This window comes from Planococcus citri, chromosome 3 (genome assembly GCF_950023065.1).
Source record: "Planococcus citri chromosome 3, ihPlaCitr1.1, whole genome shotgun sequence".
Classification (NCBI taxonomy): domain Eukaryota; kingdom Metazoa; phylum Arthropoda; class Insecta; order Hemiptera; family Pseudococcidae; genus Planococcus; species Planococcus citri.
The window spans coordinates 80,244,549-80,268,143 of record NC_088679.1 but is presented as its reverse complement, the minus strand read 5'-3'; the positions used below and the strand labels follow the sequence as shown (position 1 = coordinate 80,268,143).

Sequence of the window (23,595 nt, the reverse complement as noted above, 5' to 3'; positions counted from 1 at the left end):
TCGAAGGTGTAGTCGATGATGACATACGCGATCGTCGTTTTCAAAACTTTTTACAAGAACCTTTTGACTTGACTTGTTATTATACCGCGTTCGAGTTTGAGTTATTATTTTGAAAACATGAATTAATAAAACAAAATTATCCATTAATGATATTACAAATTCAAAATTTGAGTTTTGACCTGACTGTCTGAGTGTCTTCTGCTGTTTCGGTATCTTATTACGTGTATTTACCTACGTACATTTATTTGTATATTTGTCTACGAGTTGTGATAGTCATTTCCTACATTTAATTTAATTTCGTTATTTTACCATTTGAATAAGAAATGAATAAGTGCCTACGTAGTACCTACCAATTCCAATTTTTGTAATTTTTGTTCATAATCATAAATACTGTTTCTTCAACGTACACATATTTATGCATCGATGACAATCAGGTTCAATTTTCTATTTCAATACTACGTACATTATGTAGATCAAGAGAAACTACTTCTCAATATGTTTCCAATTGAAACTTCTAGACTTGAAAAACCGAAAGATCTTTCAACAAGAATCTACTGATGTATTGCCGATTTAAATATCATCGGTAGTATTTGTATTTTAATGCTCAACAACTAGAATCCTTATGCTGTCGTGAAGATGAAACATCATAAAACGCAAAACTACATCTCCCAATTCTTTTTACAAGATATTCTAATAATTTCAATTGTTTGCGATAAATACGTTGGTCGTTGATCGTTGATCGTTGATTGATTCATTCATTCATGATTTGAGTCGCATACGTAGATAGATCGTTGAATTATATTGAAAAACTAACAGCTTTTATACCTACTGATAATGATAAGCTATTTTATTTAATTATTAATTCATTCGTCATTGTTAAATTTCTAATTTTCTAGCAAAAAACCGGAAAAGTTTGTTTTGAATGTTTGTTTACGTGCTTTGAGCTTTACGAACCCCTCCCTCGTCGCGCGCACCTTCATCACGCCGCTGCAACTAAACCGTTGGCGTATGTGCGAGTTCGTACTAGTCAGCTCATTTCGGTAACGTACGTCGAAGCTTTTACGTTCGTCATTCAAGTTGCGGTTTCATTCTATTCGTTAATGGGGTATTTTTACTTACTTTTAATTAAAATGTTTCGAATAAGTGTATCCTCATCGTACAATCGTGTTTTATTTACTCGATGACCGTGCGATTGTATTTTATTCGAGAGAATTATAGAGATCGAATGATCGATCGCCTGTAGCTCTGTAGCGAGATCGCGACTTTTGTGTCGGAGTGTAGTTAATGGTTTATTTGCTATTTTGGAAATATCTACTTTGATTTCGTGTTTCGTTATATAAGCTATTTTGTAACTGTATTTATTTATGTATTATTTTCGCGTTTGTTGGTTTCCATTTTAATTTCGATTAATTGATTGTTCATTTGGATCAAGTGCGGTGTTCTACGTCAACGATCAACGTTCGTTTTGCGTACGTGTTGCCTGGCGTCCAGTTGTTTTACGATCATTTCTTCATTTTGCTTCGGTTAATCGGTGAGTAGGTACTTTATATTAATTACTTATTACGTGAATGTGTTTTCAATATTTTGTTTATGATAGGTACCTATTTCGATGCGATTGAATGTCATTCGCGTGATTCGTGTTTTATTCTAAATTTCCGGCGTGTTTCAACGACAAAATCGCACGTTCCTACTCGAGTGAATTTCCTTCGCGTTTTCTCTCGTTTGAAGTTTCAATCTTGGCTTAATTAATTCTAACGGTTGTTTTTTCTAATATCAAATAATCAATGTGTTTTAAATATCCGTTTATGATACCACGATTTCGATGCTTAAATATCCTTCGTGTGGTTCTTGGTTTATTCTAAATTTCCGGTGTGTTTCAACGACAAAATCGCACGTTCCTACTCGAGTGAATTTTCTTCGCGTTTTCTCTCGTTTGTAGTTCCAATCTTGGCTTAATTAATTCTAACGGTCGTTTTTTCTAATACCATACGATTCAAAATTTACCTAATAATGATCAATATTCGCGTTCCTGTATCTATCTGTGTGCATAATTTTCTTCTTCGTTAACGTAATTTCCTTGCGAGTCGTTTGGAGTACCTAGCGATATGATCGACAACGAAATGATTCTTTTCTCATTTTTTCAAAAATCTCGAGTCGTTTCCTAATTTAAAATTATTGATTTAAATACGAGTATAACCATTTCTCTATTTATCTACGTACGTAATTTTTTATTTCGTTGATGTGATTCTGATTACCTACCTCTCGAATCGTTTGACGTCCGGTGACTCGACGAGTAATGTACCATCGAGTGTATTTTTAACCCTGCTCACCGCACTCCAACTCTAGTCGACGTATTTACGGCAAACTAGATATGCAATTTATGGTGTAAATATGGCGAACCGGAGAAGCAATTCTTATCCAAGAGGTTTGAGAATCGAGTACGTGGTAGTTTTTACTTTGTAGAAAACGAGTTTGGTAGGGAAAAAAACGTTAAATAGAAAGTAAATCGAATTAAAAAATTGATCGAAATAAACAATTTGAGTAATGATACCTAATTTGGAAGCGTCGGTTGCTCATGCTATTTTTCCTATCGGTGTTATTTTAATTTTGGTCCAAAATACGAGTAAAAACGTAATAATGAATTCAGATTTAAATTTGGGAATCGCTCTAATGAAATTGAAAATTCTAGCGTTCGTATAAATGTGGAATTGGAATTGTGGAACAATTCTAGCGTTGATGAAAGATGAATGTTTTCGAACAATTATGTTCATTGTTCTAAATTTTTGATAGAAAATAATTTTTCCACCAAAATTTTATCAGTCAGAGATAGGTTTTGTATTCTGAAAACAGAAATTAATACAAAATGTTTTATCAATGTTGAATATTCGTTTTGTTAAACGCTTTGGTTTTTCTTTTGGTGATTCTTCCTTCAATATGGGTTTTCACGATTGGTTGGTACCTACGTAGTTCTAAAATTGGTGAATCTAAAACTTGGTAGGTAATCGGATTATAAATGATCGTAATAGTGATGCGAGTGAAGTTGAAAGCGCCATCGATGTGGGGGTATGTTTTTATTCGTATGTCGATGTCGCTTTTGTAATTGGAAAAGTGAAATTTAATAATGTATTAAATGTTTCGAGTGACGATGTTGTTTTCCTTGGAAATTTGATGGATGATAAATTGAGGAGGTTGGTTACAAAGTTAGACAAACGCCACTTCAACAAAAATCGAGTTAGATTGATTCTTATAGGATTTTTAACGCTCTTTTCATTGCCGAAGTCTGTTATTTTCAATATAGTACGTAAAAGGGTAAAAAACGCGCTCAAAGTTTTGCCTTAGTTAGTTTCAAACACAGACATGTGCAAATTGTCTTAGTTTCAAAAACAGACATATCCAGGATATGTCTGTTTTTGAAACTAAGATGATAGGATATGTCTCATTTTGAAACTAAGATAATGTTCACATGTCTGTGTTTGAAACTAAGGCGCAACTTTGATCGAGTTTTTTGCCCTTTTATGTACTATTTCGAAACTAAGGGACCTCAGAAATGGAAAGAGGGTTAAAAATCCTATACGTATCAAAACCTAACTGATCTAGACAGCTTCAATTTCAAATTATCTACATCTTGGTTTCAAAATCAGACAAGTGCATTTTCAGGTTCTTTTTATTAGTGGTGGGGGGTGATGGTGGAAGGATATTTTTTGTATTTTTGTTACTCAGTATCATCACTACAATTTATCAAATATCCCCCGCCTTTACAATGCTGTATATTTTTGTAACAAAAAACATAGATTTTCTCAAAATCAACCCTGTGGCGTTTGTCTAACTTTGTAACCAAGCTCCTCAATTGAAAACTACGATCTTGAACTTTTCAAGTAAACAGGGATTGTAGTAAAGTTACTAATAGTAACTTTTGGTTACTTTTAAAAAATGTTGGTTACTAAAAGTTACTTTTTCCGAGTTTTTTCACAAGTTTCCTTTGTTTTCTTCAAAATTTTTTCCAAAATTCTTTGAAAAAAACATTGCTTTTTATTTGAATGGCATCACTGCTTTTTCAGCGTTATGGATTAGTGCCCTATTATGGATTTAATTGTTTCAGTGTTGTTGATTTTTCTTTTGAAATGTACTAAGAGGTTTTCCAATTTCGATAGGTATTATTATTTTTGAATTCCTCGATGGTTTTTAGTGGTTTTTCTCCTGTTTTGATTGATTTTTATTTATGTTGAATTTTGGTAGTGATTTTTTTCCAAAATAATTTTGATGATTTTTTTCGCCTGAATTTTTAGCGAATTTTATCACCTTGAATTCGCGTGATTTTTTCATAAAAATTTTCATTCTAGCTTGTGTGATTTTATCGCTCAAATAGTTGGGATTTCTCCCTATTTCAGTTCGATGGTCTTTTTTGAATTTTGTGAATTTTTTTTTTCGCCGATTTGGTTAGTTTTGTTTTGAATTTTTGTAGATTTTCCCCTAATTCTGACGGGTATGATTTTTTTGAATTTTCACGAGTTCTCTTTTTTGAAGTTTTTCGATAATTTCTTGGAATTTACATTTTTTTCCTCGTTTCAAATTTTGGCGAAGTTTCTCCAGTTTTGACAGACTTTTTTAACTTTGAATTTTCACGATTCTGTACTTTTGTTCTAAATTGTGATCATTTTTTTTGGCTAAATTTTGACTGCATTTTTTTTTTATTTCAACAGTTTTTTATTTGAGTTTTATGCTGTAAAAAACAAGTAGTGATTTTTTTTGCTCTCATTTTTGTGGAATTGTGACTTTTCTTATTCCAAAAATCATAATTTCCTTTAAATTTTGATCTTTTGAGAGTGGAAATTAAGTTGACTCCTACTGATGAATAATTTTAGTAAACGACATCGATATAAGTCCAAATAGGTCCCTAATTAGACACTTAGCTCGCGAATGGTTTCTCTGAGACCTATTCACTTGTTATCCTATCTCAGAACGCGATGTAACGGAAATAAAGCAAACACATTACAGATAAACTGTGTATTGTTGACTATATTTACACAAAATACAATGCACAACTTATTAACACAACTAATTAACGCGAATTCGCACAGAAAGGTATCGTTAATACAATTCCTACCTATTAACATAAGCTATAAACTTAGACACCTATTTACGTTCCCAATCCGCCTATACCCTACCTCACTGTCTAGGCTGATTGTAGGTTGGACTGGTCCACAGATAGAAACATTACGTTAACCAGAGATCCCCTCCTAGTGGTAATTTCCCTTCCTCCTACCTCGGAATATGGGCCACATTTACTATTACACTTTTTTGTCTCGAGAAGGGAGGGGAGCTTCTTCAGGATTTGATGACTTTGTTTTTTTTATTTTCACCTTTTGTGGTGGATTTTTCTGCATCTTGAAATCTTCCCTCTCTTTTTTTGAACAATTTCTTTTTCAAGTTCGAATTTTATTTTTTTCTGTTGAATCGTCTTCAGTTTTACTAGAAATTTTTCGATGATTTTCCTCAAAAAAATTTCCAAATTTTATTTCCGAATGTATACATAATTTTAATTCTCACAAGTTCTCTGTTCTGAATTCTTAATGATTTTTGCAGAACTGAATTTTCGAAAGTTTTCCATTTTCTTCATTTGAGAGGGGGTTTTGCGATAAGGGCCCTTGTGGTGATATTTCGATTTTTTCAGGAGAGAAAAAACATCGAATTGCTTCGATTTTTTCGATTTTTTTTTTTTTTGATTTTCGGGTGCAGTGTTGTCTTGCGTATAGGTTGGATGGGAAATTTTGACGAAATTCGTTCATCATCACCTGATATCCGTGATTTAGAAAAGGGACCTTGTGGTGAAAAGGCGAATTTACACAACGTTACAGACTACCCCGCAAAAAAATACCGAGAAATTCGGATTCGCCATGAAATTTTACGTAGGTAACAACAATAAAATAATTTTTCCATCCACCTTTTTTTTCTTTTTTTTTAAATCAAAAACAAACGAAAAACTTTGTTTTTCGATTTCCCAAAAATGTGAGTTTTTGAGTATTCATGTTCAAGTAATTTTTAAAACGAGAAGTTGATGAGATAGGCGAAATCTGATTGCACCATTCTATTTCTCATGAAAAAGTAAGTCGGAATCGCCAATAAAAAAAAAAACATCGAATCACCACAAGGACCCATATCGCGAAACGCCTCTCATTTCCATAATTTTGTTTTGAATTTTATCGATTCGTTTTTCTGGTTAAATTTTTGTTCTTAATTTCAGCGAAACCTTTATTCTAGAATTTTCGAGATTTTTAATAAAATGTTCTCCTAATTTAGCCCCAAATCTTAAAAAAAAAATATTCTGCCTAAATTTTTGCAGAATTCCCCTGTTTAAAGATTTTTTTTGGACTTTGAGACTCGATGCTTTTATTTGGAATTTTTTTTGAGGATTTCTTGATATCGTCGAATTTCGTGAGTTTTTTTTTCAATAATTCTTGCAATGTTTTTTCTTAAATTTTAGCGCTTTTTACCTTAATTTTTTCGGTGGAGTTTTTCTACTTCTAATCGAATTTTTATTCTGGTATCCTCGTGATTTTTTTCAACCTTTTTAAATTTTGACAGAACTCTGTTTTCTAGTTCATTTTGAATTTCGCGATTTTGATTTATTATAATAAGATCACAAAGAGGTTTTTCAGCATTATTTTTTGACTATTTTTTCTTCTCCAGATCTTGATCTTCGCTCTGCTTCCTCTTTTGGTTATTTTCTCTCAATTTCAATAATTTTGTCGCCTTTTTTCCATGTTTTTTTTTTTGAATCGTGTCAATTTTTGACAGTTTTGATGGAGGTTTTTTTCTCTTTTTGTAGCAACGTACATTTTTTTGTATTCGAATTTTCAAAATGATTTTTTCACAATTCACTTTTTTTCCAAATTTGGATTGCAATCTTTCCCCCCCCCTCCTCCCCTCGTCATCTTTTCCTGTTAATTTTATAATAAGTTTCCAGTTCTAAAATGAATCTTCTTATTTATGCAAATTTTTTTTTTTTACAAATTATGGCATGTTATTATTTCTTAACACTTGAATATTTGTTTTTTTATCGTCAAATCCTCGCTCATGTCAATATTTCTGCTATTTTACAATTGGTGTTTATGTGTTTTATTTTTTGAAATGATTTCGAATGACAGATTAAATTTCGTTCCTCCCTGTTTCGGTAGACTTCCCCCTCTTCTTTTAATTTTGCAATTTTTTTCAGTAGTTTAACAAATTTTTCGATTATGTTTCCGGAATCTAATATTTTTTTCATGCGTTCTTTTTGTATTTTAATCTACTAGTAGTTTAGTTTTGAAAATGTTAATAATTATCTGTTTTGGGCTTGTGCTAGTTTTTTTTTTCAAAAATGGTTGGTATTGAAAAAAAATTCTATCGAAATTTTCATTACGTTTTTTTTTTTTTTTAAATCTAAAATTAAATGTAATGTTTTGTATGCATTTGACAGAGGGCAGATTGGCCCCACTGCCGAAGGTAGTGCTGACGTAACATATCCCTTATAGTGAAATGTAGGTAATGTGTATAAATATCTTAAAAGAAGTAGGCTAAGTACAGTACGTACTCGCGCATACAAGGCGGCACCCTTCTCGAAGAGAAAGGGCTTGCGAGCCATTGACAGTTATAGCTCGACATAGGGATTCTTGGTGACATTTATAGTCCGAGATAGGATTTTTGGGCATATTGGTACCCCACTAATAGGGGAGGAGACTTGACCATCTCAAGTCTCTTTATAATACTGATCTTCTCGCGGAATCGCATGAGTCTTCAGAGTATCGTTTTCGAGTAATGTAGTCGAATTGCAGTTAAGCAGGACTTTGCGGTTCTTACTCTACACTCTGAAAAATGTCTTGTTTCTTATTTTGATGATTCGCGGTTGTCGGTTCGTATTCGAGACGTTGATAAAAATTATTCCATGGGATCTCCTTATTTGAGGAAACCATGGTAAAGTCCTTTTGTTTTCTCCATCTCGTTAGATGGTAAATTTAATAGCCTGCGTAAATTGGTGAGATTAATTGTGCCTATTGTACGATTAATGACAAGTGTACCTTTTTGATATCTTGGGCTGCACCCGGGCACCACCAAGATAGGCAAAGAATTAAAATGCACCTCGTTTAGTTAAGTTCCATCGAACGCCTTAGTTATTGGTTAGGCACCCGAAAGAGATGGAAAACAAGTACAGTTGGTAGTAAGTGGTGAAATACACTTATTCATTTATTTTAAGTTTAATAATGTACTTTTCGCATGGATTTCGAGCAAGGTGTCGTAATCCATGAAGATTAATTTTATGTTGTTTTCTCATGTAAATACTAGCAAAACTACTTATTTTCGCATATCCTATTCTTCACAGGTGTTTAGGGTAAAATCTCAAGACAGATTATTGTTTCGATTTTTATGATCTACGCCAACACACGCATGGCGAGATCATCTCAAATTAAATTCATTCGTTTCATACTTTCTACTAGGATTAGAGAAAATTATGTATGTGGAGGAATTTGTGTGTAAAATGTAAATATACCTTGTAAATAGAGCAGAGACTTATTTATTAGGTATTCTTTTAAATGATGTATAGGACAGAATAGTCATTCTACGCCCTTCTGAGCTATCTAGGTATTGGCAAGGCAAATATTCCCCGCCTAAGGAATATTTCTAATCTTCTCCCAACGGGAGGAATTCCCCTCTTTATCACCTTTAGTAGGGAGGCTTATCTGAACTATATCACATTGAAGTTTTTTGGTTGTCCCTTTTTTTTTACATTAACATTTTTTTGGTTACTTTTTGGTTACTAAAGTTACTTTTTTTGAGAAAAATTTGAGTAATCCTTGGGTAAACTTTTTTTGCCCGGCAATACGTTTTCTAGTTGACAATTTTTTTGCGGTTTCGATGTCATTTTTTTTTCAAGTGAGGTTAAAGTTGTGATTTATTTTGTTGAGAAAATATAAAATAGGAGCGATAATGGTGTCGAATGTACAATCGATCTGCCTGCAATTTTGCACAGTGATAGTGAATATGCTGTAGATGGCCTTTTCCTACAGTACAATGAAAAATTTTCATTGAAGGGTAGGGGGGGGAATTCGTTGGACGGATAAAAATTTTCAAATTGTGAAAAAGGGAGTCAAAATTTTTTTCTCAAACTGTCGTTATATTTTGAAATAATACGTTAATTTATACCTACCACTGTACAAAATTGAACTCATTTTGGTTAATTAATGTTCTTCTAGTAAGAAACTTTGTGATTTCAAAAATTACTCTAAAATTTTATTCAAAATAAATCATTTTGGAAGGGGGGGGGGTAGCTCATCGAAATCGAAATTTTTACTTCCTTAATTCTTAAAACCTGTAAAATTTTTGATTAATTACTGTTAATAATTCAATTTTTCATTTGTTTCAATTTTTTTTATATTCCAAGTCTTACTCTTATTTATGTTGTGGGTGATTCTTAAGCCTTAAATGTCAAGAAATAGGCAACTGAAAAAATTTCCAAGATGTTTTGAATATAAGAAATCAAATTTTGTTTTGAGGGGGGGGGGAGGAGAAATCAAATTTTGTTTTGATGGGGGGGGGGGAATCAAAATTTTTCAGTATTTGTCGTGCTATAAAAATCTGAAATGAACAATAACCAAAAATAATGCGAATGCATTTAAAAGTCGATCATCAAGTCATAAATGCATTTTCATTAACCTCACATGTTTTCATTCCCGTAAATGTGTGAATACAGTGTAATATACCTATTGTAAATAAAATGTTACTTCTTATAGGTTTGATCATACCAAGATTCAGCTTCAGGGAAAATGACTTCGAATTGAATAGGTATGTGAATGTACAGATTTCTATTCTACGAGTATGCAGCTGGAAGCATGAGTATAATTGAAAAGCAGTAAAGTATCGTTACTTGGCAAGTACGTGTTTATTATTGGTAAAATTTCCAAGAATCATTTAAAGAAAAATTCAACGCATTCTTTGGTAAGTGATTTTTTTTCCAAATTTCTTCATCTGATTTAGGAAGGTCATGACTCATATTTGGTACTTCGTTGACGTAAATAGCACATTGGCACTGACCAAAAATGTTTATAATACGAGTAAGTAGGTACTTATTCGATTTTAATGTCCCCTCTCTGCCATATTTTCCAAGTTGCTGGTCATGAGGCAACACCTTCAAGAAATTTTAGCACCTTGACCTTGACAGTGATGAGAAGTGTTTGATATTTTTTAGTATTATTAATAATGTAGCTATGTGTACCAATACGATTCAATTTTTGAACCTATAGAGAAAACCTTATTGTTGATGAGCTATACTTACCTACTGCAATCAGGTCAGAATAACTGAAAGCTGGGACTGGTTTCAAAAGTTAGTTCAGACTATTAGTTTCCTACTTGAAATTTGTAGAAGTTTAAAGTTTTTCGATCAAGTGAGTCTGCTAAAAATTGGTGACATTTTTGGTAGGTGGCTCGAATTTCCTCTTCACTGGATTCGGCACGGCTTGCGATGTGTCAGACGGGCTCTCGGCTGCTTCCATACAAAGGTGTCTAGGTCTTTTCATTCGCTGTCTTCTGAAAAATTCTCCAATTTTGAAACAGGCTCACGAAATTGATGAACTGATGAACTTGTGGGGAAAAAAAGGGGAATGATCTCTGGGAAAGTATGGAGTTGAGAATTGACTTGCACTAGCAATGCATTTTTTATGATTTCTGAATTTTTGGCTGAAAAAATCTGACCCTGTCCCTGAGTTAATTGTATGAGTCATTTTTATTGTTAATATTACTATTATTATTATTATTTTGATAGCATTATCATGTCAAAAAGTTGACTGGTTCTTTGCCAAGTTTTCAAAAGTCAGCCTCGTCACACTGTTTTTGATTGATCTTCTTTCCAAGCTGTTTTAGAATCTTACATTATGTCAGGAAGTAGAGAAAATTTTTTTCTGTTTTCAAAAGTCAGTATCTCTCGATAGATTTTCTTTCAAGTTTAACAAAATCTGGCATACGTAATGTCAAAAAGACAACCTGTCCGTCTGTCTGAGTCTGCCCGGGTCTATAAGCTTTCCTAGGGCGTTCTCTGGACTCTCTGCATTCGGGGCTGCAGTGTTGAGGATTTTCTGGTCGGATCTGCTGCACGGACATGTCTTTGCAGCGGAGGGTCTGTCGTCCTTGTCTCGCTGCACCAGAGATGAAGAGATACTTTAAAATTGAGTCCGAGTCTCACGAGTTCGAGTTGCGCAATGACGAGCTCATCCTTCATGAGTCTCCAAAGCTCCAGAGTGTTGAATTTGGAGAAAACGGCGTTTTACGCGAGTCCGAGTCTCACGAGTCCGAGTCTCACAAGTCCAAAGTTTCTGGTGTTAGTCAGTCCGGTTGCTCAGTCTCACCGACTGGTGATTCTCTGTATATACGCTCAGTTGCCGACTTACTTGTCCACCCACCCGTAAGGTCAGCCCAGTCTCGGTCTGCTCAGTCAAGTCAATACAGGTCAGTGTGATAAAAATGGAAATTAAGTCTGTGGTGCCGGTTACACGCTTCCTGGTGGTGATTTCAGCCAAGATTACGTGGAGGGAGATGTGCCATTGTTGGTGGGCGTGGTGGAAATTTGTGGTGGCGAGGGTCTTTCGGGTCTCCAGGCTCCCTGTCGCAGTTGGGAAAAGATTTTCCTGAGGGTTAAAATTTTCCTGTGATGGGTTAAAATTTTCCCGATGATGGTTAAAATTTTCCTGATGGTTGGACGGCAGAGTGGGCTCTCGTTGCTGCAATGCTTCGTTGCGTTTGCTTGCGGTGACATGTTGAACTCTGGGTATGATTTGTTGTCATTGCTGCTCGGGGGGGGGGGGGGGTTGTGTTCCTGTGCACCGCAGCCTCGATGGCTCGTTTGACTAATACATATAATTAAGTAGATTAATTACATCAAATTAGTATCTGAAAGACCTCCATCCTACCAAATTTTGGGCTCGATAAAATTTTGCGCTGCTCAAAAATCCAATTCTACAAGTTTTTGTACGAGTAATTTCAATCTATTTTGGGAACGAACCTGCGATTTGCCCCAAACGTAACGTTTTGAGGTATATATTCAATTATCGATATGAAAAAGTTTAGTTGAGCTTCCGGTTCCTATATTATATTCGTTCTAAATAGCAGATCGGTTTTATGAGGCAATACTTTTCAAGCATTTTAAAATTCCACAAGGGGAATTGAAATCGATCAACTGATGAACTTGGGGGAAAAAAGAGAATGGGAAAGTATGGAGTAGAGAATTGGTTTCCATTTGTAGTGTTTTATCTTTTAGTATGAAAAATTTCCTCAGTTAATTTATAAAAAAGTTTTGCTCTTTTCAATAGAGTATTATTATTTAGAATAAAATGGGAAGTTCATAATTAAAATGAAAAATATTTTAATACCTTTTGATAATGTGTCATTTTTTAAGGGCTAGCTGTTTTCCACCCACTGACGACTGACATCCTCAAACTAAATTACTGATTCGGACTTCCCATATCATGCTATTGAAAATCTCAAGACACCAATCAAGGTAACCTTAAGTAAACCATACTCTCATTCTTGTAAATACTCGTACGAATGTATGAAAATATAATGCATTTTCAATATTTAGCACAGTAAAGATATTTAAAAGTATGATTACTTTAGAAAGCTGCAAAATGTAATAGTTTGGCAAGTTCCTGCTCATTTGATAGAATTACGACTTACACGAGATGAATTTGAAGACAAATTCAACAAACTACGATCGTTGGTGAGTGTTTTTTGTTTTTTTAAAAATATTTTATAGAAATTGCTTCGTACACGTCTGATGAGGTCAGCTTCATATGTCAGAGATCGTAAACAGATGAGATGAATTTTAAAATGATTTAAAGTACCGGAGAGTTTTCACTTTTGAGAGCAATGGGTAGATTTTTGAAGGCAACATCAAATAGTCATCGGTTTATTTACATTAAGATTGGATTTATGCTATCGACAAATGTCGGAATTTTTCAAACAATGCACACACGTACCGTAGTTTAAGTTGAATATGATTTGATTTTGATGAACCCTCCTCCCCTTGCCAGTTTATTTTATGTGGAAATACTTTTCACGAAATTTTGGCACATTTACACTGATGAAAAGTGCTTGGTACCTACCTGTCTAATACGTACATTACATACGTATTTGAACCTCCCTCTTTTTTTTCTTTTTTTTTTTAAATATTTTAGTGGTAGGTAAGTTCCGGAAACTGAGATACAAATGATACAATAAATTTTTTAAGGCGTGAATTTATGAGATTTGTTTATCATAGTTCATGGTTCATGGTAACTTTTATGGGTTTGTAACTTTGTTTTTATTGTTTTTTCTATTTAGGTACCTATGGAAACAGTTGGCGGGGTCAATTTTTTGGGAAAGAATATTTTAAAAGCGTGAATGTTCGGTACATGTTGCGTATTCAAAATGCCACAAATATTCGCTAGCTATATTACTCATCATGTCATTGGAATGGAAAATGGACATCATAGATTTTTACCATAAAGTACCATCATACTCTAAAATTGGACGATGTAATCATATTTCATTTTGTAAAAATGTTAATATTGTTATAAGTAGGTACTTCACCTAATTTGAAAATGTATTTTGTAATTTATTTTGACAAATAATTGTGTGTAGCATTATGTACCTAAATCTATGTAAGTACCTATGAAATGCATTTCAACTGTAAGAGTATCCGGATACTTAAGGTTAGGTTGGTAATTATCGTACCTATTTATATCTATCACTGATGTATTCCTAATTGCATTCATTATTTTTCATGTCATGTTCAATTGTAATTGTATAATGTTTGTACTAATATTTTTTTGACAGCAGAATAATTATGAAGATTCATAGATCATGTAGATCAATTGATGGCGGAAAGGTAGGTAAGTGAATATTGAGTTACATTGAATACGCGTTTTTTCGAGATTGAAAAATTCTAACATTAAGAAGATGATCAAAATTTTCTCTTTTCATATTTTTTTCCTTTGAAAAGCCAAGTATACAAGCCAAGTATATACTATACTTTGTACATACATTCGGTGACACAAAATTTGAAAAACCAAACCACGCTGAAAAACTTATTTTACATAGATGTTTTGAATTTTGTTTTTCAATTTTTTGAACGTTTTGGGTTTGGATTTGTTAAAATTTAGATATTATGATTATGAACCCCTTTTTATTTGGTAATGATGTATTATACGAATCAACAATGAATTCGAATGTCATACCTACTAATATTTTTTGACAGCAGATTATGAAGATTCTTACTTCATGGATCAATGTAGATCTATATTGATGGTGGAAAGGTAAGTGAATATTGAGTTACTTTGAATACGCGTTTTCTTTTTTCGAAATTTGATTGAAAAATTTTAGCATTAAGATTAAGAAGGTGATCAAAATTTTCCATTTTCATATTTTAATAAAATAAAAAATAATAAAAAAAGTCTCTTTTGTGAAAAATGTTTCAACTTTTAAGTCATGGCTCATGGATATGCTTTTTGTTATAAACTTACAACTGAAATCTTATTGATAGGGATTTCTAAATGATTTTTTCCAAGTTCTTCAAAGTCAAACAAAATAATTGTAAAATTGTAAAAATATTTCTTATTGATGAATTTTTTCCAAGTTATATTAAACAATAACTGATACAATATCAGGTAGATACTCGCAGTAATTAAGTATGGGTAATTTTTTATGCAAAATAAAAATTTAATGATTCCAAATTCACCAACTTGAAAAAAATAAAAAAAGATAGTGGCCCCAATTGAAGAATTTTGATCAGGCATTGAAAGATTTCTAAAAGGATCTTGAAAAGATTAGTTTTATCGAATAAATTGAAAGAAAATCATAAAACATATCTACATTCGACGAACCCGTCAAGTTTTGACATTTAAGCTACAACCAACCTAAATTTTTAGTGGCGACGCCAGACGATTTGAACAGGTGTGCCAATTTTCAAAATTATAAAACCAAGTTGTAAAATCCCCCCCCTTCCTTCCAAAATTCTCATTCTGGCCCAATAATGTTTTAAAAATTGAAGTAAGAAAAATGATTTTGATGCATCAAGAAATGAACTTAAAATTATTCAAAAATAACTTTTGGTTTAACAAAAATGAGTTTTTGGTAAAGAATTTATAAATAATTAGTAAAAGTAATTTTTGTTTATTTTTGGAAAATGAACAGGTGTGCCCGTGCGCACTGGGCAGTGGGCACACAGGCTGGCGTCGCCAGTGAATTTCTTCATTCAACGAACTCGCCCAATTTTCGCATTCACATTCAAGTAAATACATGTATCTTGTCACCATGGTAACGTAAAACGTTTTCAATATTATTCTTCGAGTGCGAGTAGGTGATTTTCGAATTTTTGTTCTTCGAGATATGTGATGAATTGGAATAGATTTACGATTTCATTCAGCTTCTTCTGGAACGTAAATTTCAATCGAATGACATAAGTGGTTGGTACCTACTTGTTTATCGTTTGTGAAACAGCGTGCATGTACTTACCTAATATAGGTACCTATAGTAAGTAGTTATAAAGTACTTACAGTAATACTTCTGTAGGTGCAATAGGTAGGATATCCTAAGTTGGGCTTTCCTTTAATGTTAGGTTCAGCAGCCATCATTCGAGAAGCAGGATAAATGGGCAAGTGGGCACCTAGTAGCCTACAAACGTATTTTCTTACTTTGCAGGTTCTGCGTGAATTTTGTAAACGCATTCTGAAAATATGGCTTTGAAATTGGACGATTTTCTAACCAAAAAAAAGGAGCCCGTGCAAATATTGGATTTGTCGAGAAGCTCTGCAAACAGTCACGAAGAGCTGAAAAAAGTGGTGGAAAAGGTTCCAGAATACAAAATAAAAATGGATAAGGTATGCGAATTAAGCGACAAAATAAAATACGTACTTACGAGTAGAAATAGATATACTCGGCGAGTACTGCGTTCAAGTGGAATGAATAGAGATATACCTACCGAGTACCGAACTAAAAATCTTCATTTCACTGCGAAAATTCTCGCTATAGCTATGCTGGGTATTATTGGACACCCTGTAGGTACCTAAGTACAAGTATAGTTGCCCTGCATCCATCTACTCGCATCACTTTTTCGTATTCTTAGGCGTAGTTTTGTTTGATTGCTTTTTATTTCTTTCATTTTTGTTTTCGTTTTGATTTTGAATGGTTTTAAGATTCGGCCCGAAGAAGTTAAAGTATTTGAAAAAAAATCAGACGATGAAAAAGTCAAAGCCAGTACAACGTTTGCTTATGCAAATCCTATTCCTTCGGATATGAGATCGTTACGTCTAGAAGATTTGTGCGCAGTTAACATTCAATGGAAAATGCTGACGTCTCTTCGGCCAAAACTCAAGTCAGACGAAGACTATTTTTCAAAGTAAGTACCTATACGTACCTACGTTGGTAATAGGTATATACTCATACTCGCAAGTAAAAGTACGTAGGTACGATGAAATGTGCGATACTCGTATCTCGTATTACAGGTTAGTAGAGTTGGGAAAGCTACAATTGCACGCTCGCCTCAAAGAACGAAATAAAACCGTAACGTGGTACGTGAGAAAATCTAAGAATAAGGCCGGAATCACAGAAATGAAAATCATTTCGTGTCGCGAATGCGGCGAAGAATTTTGTTTAAATGAGATTTGTCGAGTCTTTGCGTACGACTCGTACGAACGATGTGTAACGCTAAATGAGAAACAGCTGATGCAGCGACAGGACAATACGACCAGCAGCACCAAGAAAGCCAAGCGTACGAAGAAAGCTAAATCCAAAGCCAAAGCTAAATCGCAACGTACAGCGACCAAAAAATCGTACAAAACAAAGAAGCCCAAGCCCAAACCCAAACCCAAACCTAAGCCCAAATTGAAGCCTAGCAGACCAAAATCAGACCAACAAGCAGTAAAGACGGCGGCGGCTGCTGTGAAACCGGCGATTCGTGACAAAAATTCGAAAGTCAAATAATTAATAACAATCATTCAGCAACCTTTATACAAAACCGAACGAAGAGCAATACAGGGTGTCTATCAATATTTCAAAATGAAAAAGTAGGAATTTTTGTAAAAAATGTTGAAAATTCATCGCCAATAACTTCAAGTTTTGTTTTCTCCCTCGATGAAACTGAAAAATAATGTACGAGTATGTAGCTCGTCGTACTAGCTAATGTAGACCTATTTGCAATCGAGTCGAATTACGCGACGAATAAAATCGAATACACGGTCTACAACAAAATAGCTTTAATTAATACGGGTTTGTTTGGTAGAATATCATCATAATTAATTATGTATTTACACGAACTACATCGTACGAACAAAAACAAAATATTTGCTATTGCACTCGGCATAAGCTACATATTTAAAATGAAGTACCCTAGGAAACGTAGTACGCAGTACGTACTAGTCATAAGGTAGCTGTCTGTATTATTAGGTAATACCGTACATAAATAGTACATAGTAGTACACGATACACACATAATACATAATACAAAATATAATAGGTAATATATACGCACATTTTACACACATTTTTACAAGATACATACCTTACCTACCTACAATCACAGAAATCGTAACGACTGTACGCACGCACACTCACACACTCAAACACATATACACGTAAACTTGGTCGAAAACGTATCACGTACTATATTGTGATAACTCGTAGTAGGTATCAGGTACGTTGTACGTTACCTGCAATTGTACAACTTAAAAGTAAAAGAACCAAAACAACGACGAGCTTCTTCGCCGCACACAACGTAAAATTCCACCCCAAGAACAGCGATGATGATTAAAGTAACAACAGGCTCGCACGTAAGTCCAAGTATACATAAAATCGGCATCAGCGTCAGCATTAGCATCGCCGAGGCAGTCGTACATTGGTCTTCGTAATAATGCGACTGCCAACGCCATCGGTATTTGTTGTACTCGCGTGTCGAGCTCGTCTCTGCGACCGCTAGCAAAAACGAATGTCACGCTTCTTTTTGGACTTTTCTTCGTTTTTTACCCGTTTTCGCTTCTTGCCACGCACCTGCGAACATCGAGAAAACCGTTGAAAAAAAAACTGAACTTGAAATTAAAATGCGGTAACGGTTTTGTTTTATATTAGCCGAATGAAAAGGAAGTAGGTGTAAAACTATTTTTGTTTTTTTTTCTCAGTCGAGTACCTGATAAATAACTAAGAAGTAAGAACTACTACCTAAGTTATCCACCTCATAAATGTATATTATGTACATGTAGAGCAAAAAGTATACGAACCCAAATCATCGCCATCGTTGTTTTTCTGTTTTTTTTCTTTTTGAGCCGTCTTGGTCTTCATATTCTCACTATAGAATAAACAAATACTCGTTAATACAGTGGGCACTTGGCAAATTAACCCTTAAAAGCCTAGACCAAACTGAAAGTGATTCAAAAAAATGCTTTCACTGTTTTGAATAGGACTTACATAAATATCACTTTAATGTGTTGTAAGCCCCCCTGCCCCTCAAAACTATTTCGTAAATGAGGGGTCAACTTTTTCATTTTTTTTGTAAATTATGAAAATGCAAAATACTCAATTTGGCCCAAATTTGAGGCAATCTTATATCGCATCTCGGGAGTACTTAAGGTTACATATAAAAAAAAAATCGATTTTGACATTTTTGCATTTTTGGGGTTAGTATGATCCCTCTCTAACAAAAATAACACTTTGAGTTGGGTACATTATCTAGATCTTGTAAAAAACGCAAATGGCCTAACTCAAAATCCCAACAACATTGCAAGTTATTTGGAGTTTTATAAGGGCACATCTAAAAAAACTCCGCCTTTTTTGAGTAAATTTCGTACATACAAAGTGTTAAAAAACAGTTTTGATTGTTTTGAATGTTTGTCAGATAGAAATAGTCACAAGAAGTGTATTTTTCATTGGTTTGTACCAAATAGAAAAAAACTTAAATTGATCACTTTTCATAAAAATGAATTTGCATATAGTATAATGAAAAGTTTTTTGAGAAAAACTCAAAAACTAAGCACTCTAGAAAAAAACTAACGACATTGTGTCGATTGGAAATTTAATTCTCTACAACTTTGTTCACTTGAAATTTTTATTTGATGCTTCCTTTCGCCTCCAGATCAATTTTAATGAAAGGTTATAACTCAAAATGTTTTCCAAACATTGTAACATTTCCTCTTTAAGATCTTTTTTTCAAATTGTTCTCATGCTAAATGAAGATACGATACCGGATCTTTAAAATGAGGTGCTACTGCTATTCATTCCTCACAATTGATTATAAGTTGATGAAAATAATGAATCAAGTTTTAAAAAAAAAAGAAAATCACTCTCCTGTAAAATTTTACATTTTTGAGATGTAACCTTATTACTCCCGAGGTGCGATATGCCGTACTTGATGTACTCGTGTCTCATGTCTTGACCACTTTTACGAAATCAGTTAATCAAAATATGACAAAATTGCTCTGTACCTCCCTGCATATAACCTTTTCCATTATATTTTATGAAAGCATAAAATTAAAAATGGAGCATATTGGAGCGTATTTTACCTCAACTTTTTCCTATTTACGCCCCACTAAAAATGGGAACAGGACTCATCAAGGATTTGCTTTCAATAATCATAGTCCGGCATATGACAATAGGAGTAACTGCACCCCCCCCCCGCCAATCCTCCGGGACAACTTTTTTCTTAAAGGGGACATCCTAAGGAACATTTTAAAGCAAACTTCCAAAAAAAAAATTGGCCTTACTTACAAAATGGCGGCCATTTTGATTGACAGGTCAGCCGAAATCGCAGATTTTGCGTTTCAACATAGGACTTGCACGACATTTTTCAAACTTTACAAAGGTACATCGAAAGATCATGCAAAAATTCATCACCTGTCAAAATTTCAAGTGCTAAAGTGCGTTTTTCGATTTGTGGTGAATTTTGAAATTCCAATTTAGGCCAAAAATGAGGGAAAAAATCAAAATTTTACCAAATTGACCAAAGAAAGCTGAAATTTGGGATATACCCTATTTTCGACATGCCAAATCAATTGGAAATGGTTTCAACCCGTTTCGAGCAGTTCTGGAGCCTCCAGCAGATTTTTGAAAATCGAAATTCTTACAAAATTCCATCAAATTGGAGTTGTAAAGCTAAAATTTATTCTAAAAACTAATTTCAATACGCTACGAAGTACTGCAGGTGAATTTCAAGTCGTTTTGGATCCTCCAGCGACTTTTTGAAAATTCCTGCTTCCTCCAGCAGATTTTTGAAACTTTGAATTTTCACAAAATTTCATCAAAATGGAGATGGAAAGCTGAAATTTACTCTACACTCCAATTTTAACACCTTTTGAAGACGACTTCTGGCGGATTTCAAGTCATTTTAGAGCCTCCGACGACTTTTTTGAAAATTACTGGAGCCTCCAGTAGATTTTTGAAACTTGAAATTTCCCCAAAATTTCATCAAACTAAGATGGAGAGTCGACATTCATTCTGCAAACTAATTTCAATACGCTACGAAGTTGACTGCTGGTGAATTTCAAGTCGTTTTGGAGCCTCCAGCAACTTTTTAAAAGGTTGTATGACGTTTTTTTGGAAAATTGAAATTTCCTAAAAGTAGCTGGAAGCTTCAAAACCATTTGAAACCACCATGTAGTCTGCGAAGTAAATTTCAGCTTGCTAACTCCATTTGATAAATTAATGTTGGGGAAATTTCAAGTTTCAAAAATCTACTGGAGGCTCCAGTAATTTTCAAAAAGGTCGTTGGAGGTCCTACAATGACTTGAACCCGCCTGAAGTCGTCTTCTGAGGGTGTTAAAATTGGAGTGTAGAGTAAATTTCAGCTTTCCATCTCCATTTGATGAAATTTTGTGAAAATTTAAAGTTTCAAAAATCTGCTGGAGGTTTTAGGAATTTTCAAAAAGTCGCTGGAGGCTCCAAAACGACTTGAAATCCTCCTGCAGTTGACTTCGTAGCGTATTGAAATTAGTTTTTAGAATAGATTTTAGCTTTACAACTCCAATTTGATGGAATTTTGTGGGAATTTCGATTTTCAAAAATCTGCTGGAGGGTCTAGAACTGCTCAAAACGGGTTGAAACCGTTTCCAATCGATTTGGCATGTCGAAAATAGGGTATATCCCAAATTTCAGCTTTCTTGGTCAATTTGGTAAAATTTTGATTTTTTCCCTCATTTTTAGCCTAAATTTGATTTTCAAAAATTCACCAAAAATCGAAAAACCCACTTTAGCACTTGAAATTTTGACAGATGATGAATTTTTGCATGATCTTTCGATCTACCATGGTAAAATTTGAAAAGGTTCGTGAAAATCCTATGTGAAAACGCAAAATCTGCGATTTCGGCTGACCCGTCAATCAAAATGGCCGCCATTTTGTAAGTAAGGCCAACTTTTTTTTTGGCAAGTTTGCTTTAAAATGTTCCTTAGGATGTCACCTTTAAGAAAAAAGTTGTCCAGAAGGATCGGCGGGGAGGGGGGTGCAATTACTCCTATTGGCATATGCCGGACTAAAAATCAGGTAATCAAAAAATGACAAAATTGCTCTGTACCCCCTGCGTATAACCTTTGTGATTATATTTTATGAAAGCATATTAACAAGTTCATAAAATTAAAAATGGAGCATATTGGGGCATATTTTACCTCATTTACGCTCCACTAAAAATGGGACAGGACTCATCAAGGATTTGCTTTCAATAATCAGGTGTGTGGAATGAGATTACATAAGATTACCTCAAATTTGGGCCAAATTGAGTATTTTGCATTTTCATAATTTACAAAAAAAATGAAAAAGTTGACCCCCTCATTTACGAAATAGTTTTGAGGGGCAGGGGGGCTTACAACACATTAAAGTGATATTCATGTAAGTCCTATTCAAAACAGTGAAAGCATTTTTTTGAATCACTTCCAGTTTGGTCTAGGCCTCTAAGGATTAAAGTGATAGGTTCTCAAACTTTAGGTACAAGATACTAAGTAGCCGTACTAATATAGTAATTTTTTATGTACTTCGTACACATTGGAGTATGTACTCGATACCGCTGGCTTCGTACATATTTCATTCGAGTGGAGCGGTAGTCGAATGTGTACTTACGCGTATTCTACCGTACTGTAAAATTGAACCCTACTCGTATTTTTGTAGATACTTACTGTTCTTTCTTGGAGTCTTTTGGATTACGCTTCGACACTGAAAAATTAAAATTAACCACGAACAATTAGGTAAATGATACCGAAGAGGAAGTACCCGACTACCAACTACATACATATGTACTCGTACGTATGTACTTACCCTCGTTGAACTCTGGCGATTTTTTATTTTTTCTATCTTTACGCGATAACGCTCGTTCCCATCCAGCTGTTTCAATCAAAAATAAAAATAATGCGAATAAGACAATCGAAAATAGGTAAGTACTCGCAAACAAAAATATGACAATTCGCCAACACTCTAAACAGCAACGATGATACGTAGCTGATGTACCTATGTAAATTTGTACGATTACTCGAGTAATCTCGCTAAAATTTACCTTCTTCGTCGTTCGAGTCGACTTTAACGTCGACGTTTTCTTTGCCTTTCTTCTTCCTTTCCTTGGTGGCGAATGATTGGTCGTTGACTTGTCTGGAGTCGATGTTGACATTTTTGGAATCTTTCAAAGCTCCGCTTTTTCTCGCTTTATCGTCGCTTTTCGTGGTTTTCGCTTTAACGACGACGTTCGCTTTGGGCGAACCCGAACTGGAAGCGCTTTTCTAAAAAAACAAACAACGCGAAATAAAAGATTAAAACATATTGCACTTTACAAGGGTGGATGCGGCAGCTGCCTAGGGTGCCAACGTGATTACACGTACGTGTAGTGTACGTGTACGTACGTAATACGTAGGTATACACCTAGGTACATCTACACATACGGTAAGACGAGGTTAATCATTGGTACTCGCCTTGTCTTTTCCTTTCTTCTTTTTCGCGTTCAACTTCGAATCGGCCTTAATTTTGTTGAACGACGGTTCTTCGGCAGATCTGAATCCGAATACGAACAACAATATAGCTCCCAGAAGAACGCCACTTACCGTCAAACAATGAAACATATACGGAACACCGATTATAGAATTTAACAACTCCATGACTCGATCACGATGTGTATAAAGTCTTTCACACTTGACACTTGTACGACAATGCTATGCTATGGGAACGATACAGTAAGGAGAACGTTCGACGTCAACTTTTCAGCAGTGTTTTTCGTACATTTTCGTACGAGAAAACGCGACAAAAATTGAAACTCGATACTAACCAACGGCGGATGAATCGACGAGATCGAGACGTATCATCGGTTTTAATTTCATTCGCAATATTTCACAAAATTATCACAAACGTATGTAGTATATAATCACACCGACGATAATGATTCCGAAATAGGTACTTTTTTATACCGAAGGTATTTGGCTCAAATTCTGCACACGCTATTCAGTGTTCTGCATCCATCTACGTAAAGGTATCTACGTACCTACTGCATGTCAATTTCAACTTGCCAGCGAAGCGAAGCCAGGTAATCGCGCTAATCACTTTTAATCAGTAGAAAAGTAGAAAAATTGACGAAAAAAAAACAA

The 23,595-nt window shown here is 34.4% G+C and overlaps 2 protein-coding genes across 4 annotated transcripts; one reads left to right on the top strand and one right to left on the bottom strand.

Moving 5' to 3' along the window:
* The first annotated feature begins 113 nt into the window (after window positions 1–113).
* LOC135839672 (uncharacterized) lies at window positions 114–17,961 on the top strand. Of its 3 annotated transcripts, XM_065355806.1 has the most exons (8): window positions 114–1,531; window positions 9,765–9,816; window positions 12,419–12,520; window positions 12,637–12,739; window positions 13,342–14,315; window positions 15,700–15,878; window positions 16,194–16,396; window positions 16,503–17,961. In XM_065355806.1, the coding sequence occupies exons 6-8, from the start codon at window positions 15,735–15,737 to the stop codon at window positions 16,978–16,980; spliced, it is 825 nt and encodes a 274-aa protein (XP_065211878.1). In that variant the 5' UTR covers window positions 114–1,531; window positions 9,765–9,816; window positions 12,419–12,520; window positions 12,637–12,739; window positions 13,342–14,315; window positions 15,700–15,734; the 3' UTR covers window positions 16,981–17,961. The 3 variants fall into 3 exon arrangements, with proteins under 3 accessions (XP_065211878.1, XP_065211876.1, XP_065211877.1); XM_065355804.1 differs by having other exon boundaries at window positions 13,342–15,878; XM_065355805.1 differs by having other exon boundaries at window positions 12,602–12,739; window positions 13,342–15,878.
* On the bottom strand, window positions 17,238–23,595 carry LOC135839673 (uncharacterized). The gene is made up of 6 exons (XM_065355807.1): window positions 22,930–23,595; window positions 22,521–22,740; window positions 22,286–22,351; window positions 22,147–22,183; window positions 18,270–18,337; window positions 17,238–18,042 (listed from the first exon to the last, which is right to left on the bottom strand). The coding sequence occupies exons 1-6, from the start codon at window positions 23,110–23,112 to the stop codon at window positions 17,984–17,986; spliced, it is 633 nt and encodes a 210-aa protein (XP_065211879.1). The 5' UTR covers window positions 23,113–23,595; the 3' UTR covers window positions 17,238–17,983.

What these genes read in the sequence shown, in the direction of transcription:
- LOC135839673 (XM_065355807.1), bottom strand. Translation starts at nt 23,112, where the DNA reads ATGGAGTTGTTAAATTCTATAATCGGTGTTCCGTATATGTTTCATTGT. An exon ending in AGAAGAAAGGAAAAGACAAG is followed by an intron (nt 22,741 to 22,929) that starts GCGAGTACCAAT and finishes TTGTTTTTTTAG; the next exon opens with AAAAGCGCTTCCAGTTCGGG. An exon ending in CGACTCGAACGACGAAGAAG is followed by an intron (nt 22,352 to 22,520) that starts GTAAATTTTAGC and finishes TGATTGAAACAG; the next exon opens with CTGGATGGGAACGAGCGTTA.
- LOC135839672 (XM_065355806.1), top strand. Translation starts at nt 15,735, where the DNA reads ATGGCTTTGAAATTGGACGATTTTCTAACCAAAAAAAAGGAGCCCGTG. An exon ending in ACAAAATAAAAATGGATAAG is followed by an intron (nt 15,879 to 16,193) that starts GTATGCGAATTA and finishes AATGGTTTTAAG; the next exon opens with ATTCGGCCCGAAGAAGTTAA. An exon ending in GACGAAGACTATTTTTCAAA is followed by an intron (nt 16,397 to 16,502) that starts GTAAGTACCTAT and finishes CTCGTATTACAG; the next exon opens with GTTAGTAGAGTTGGGAAAGC.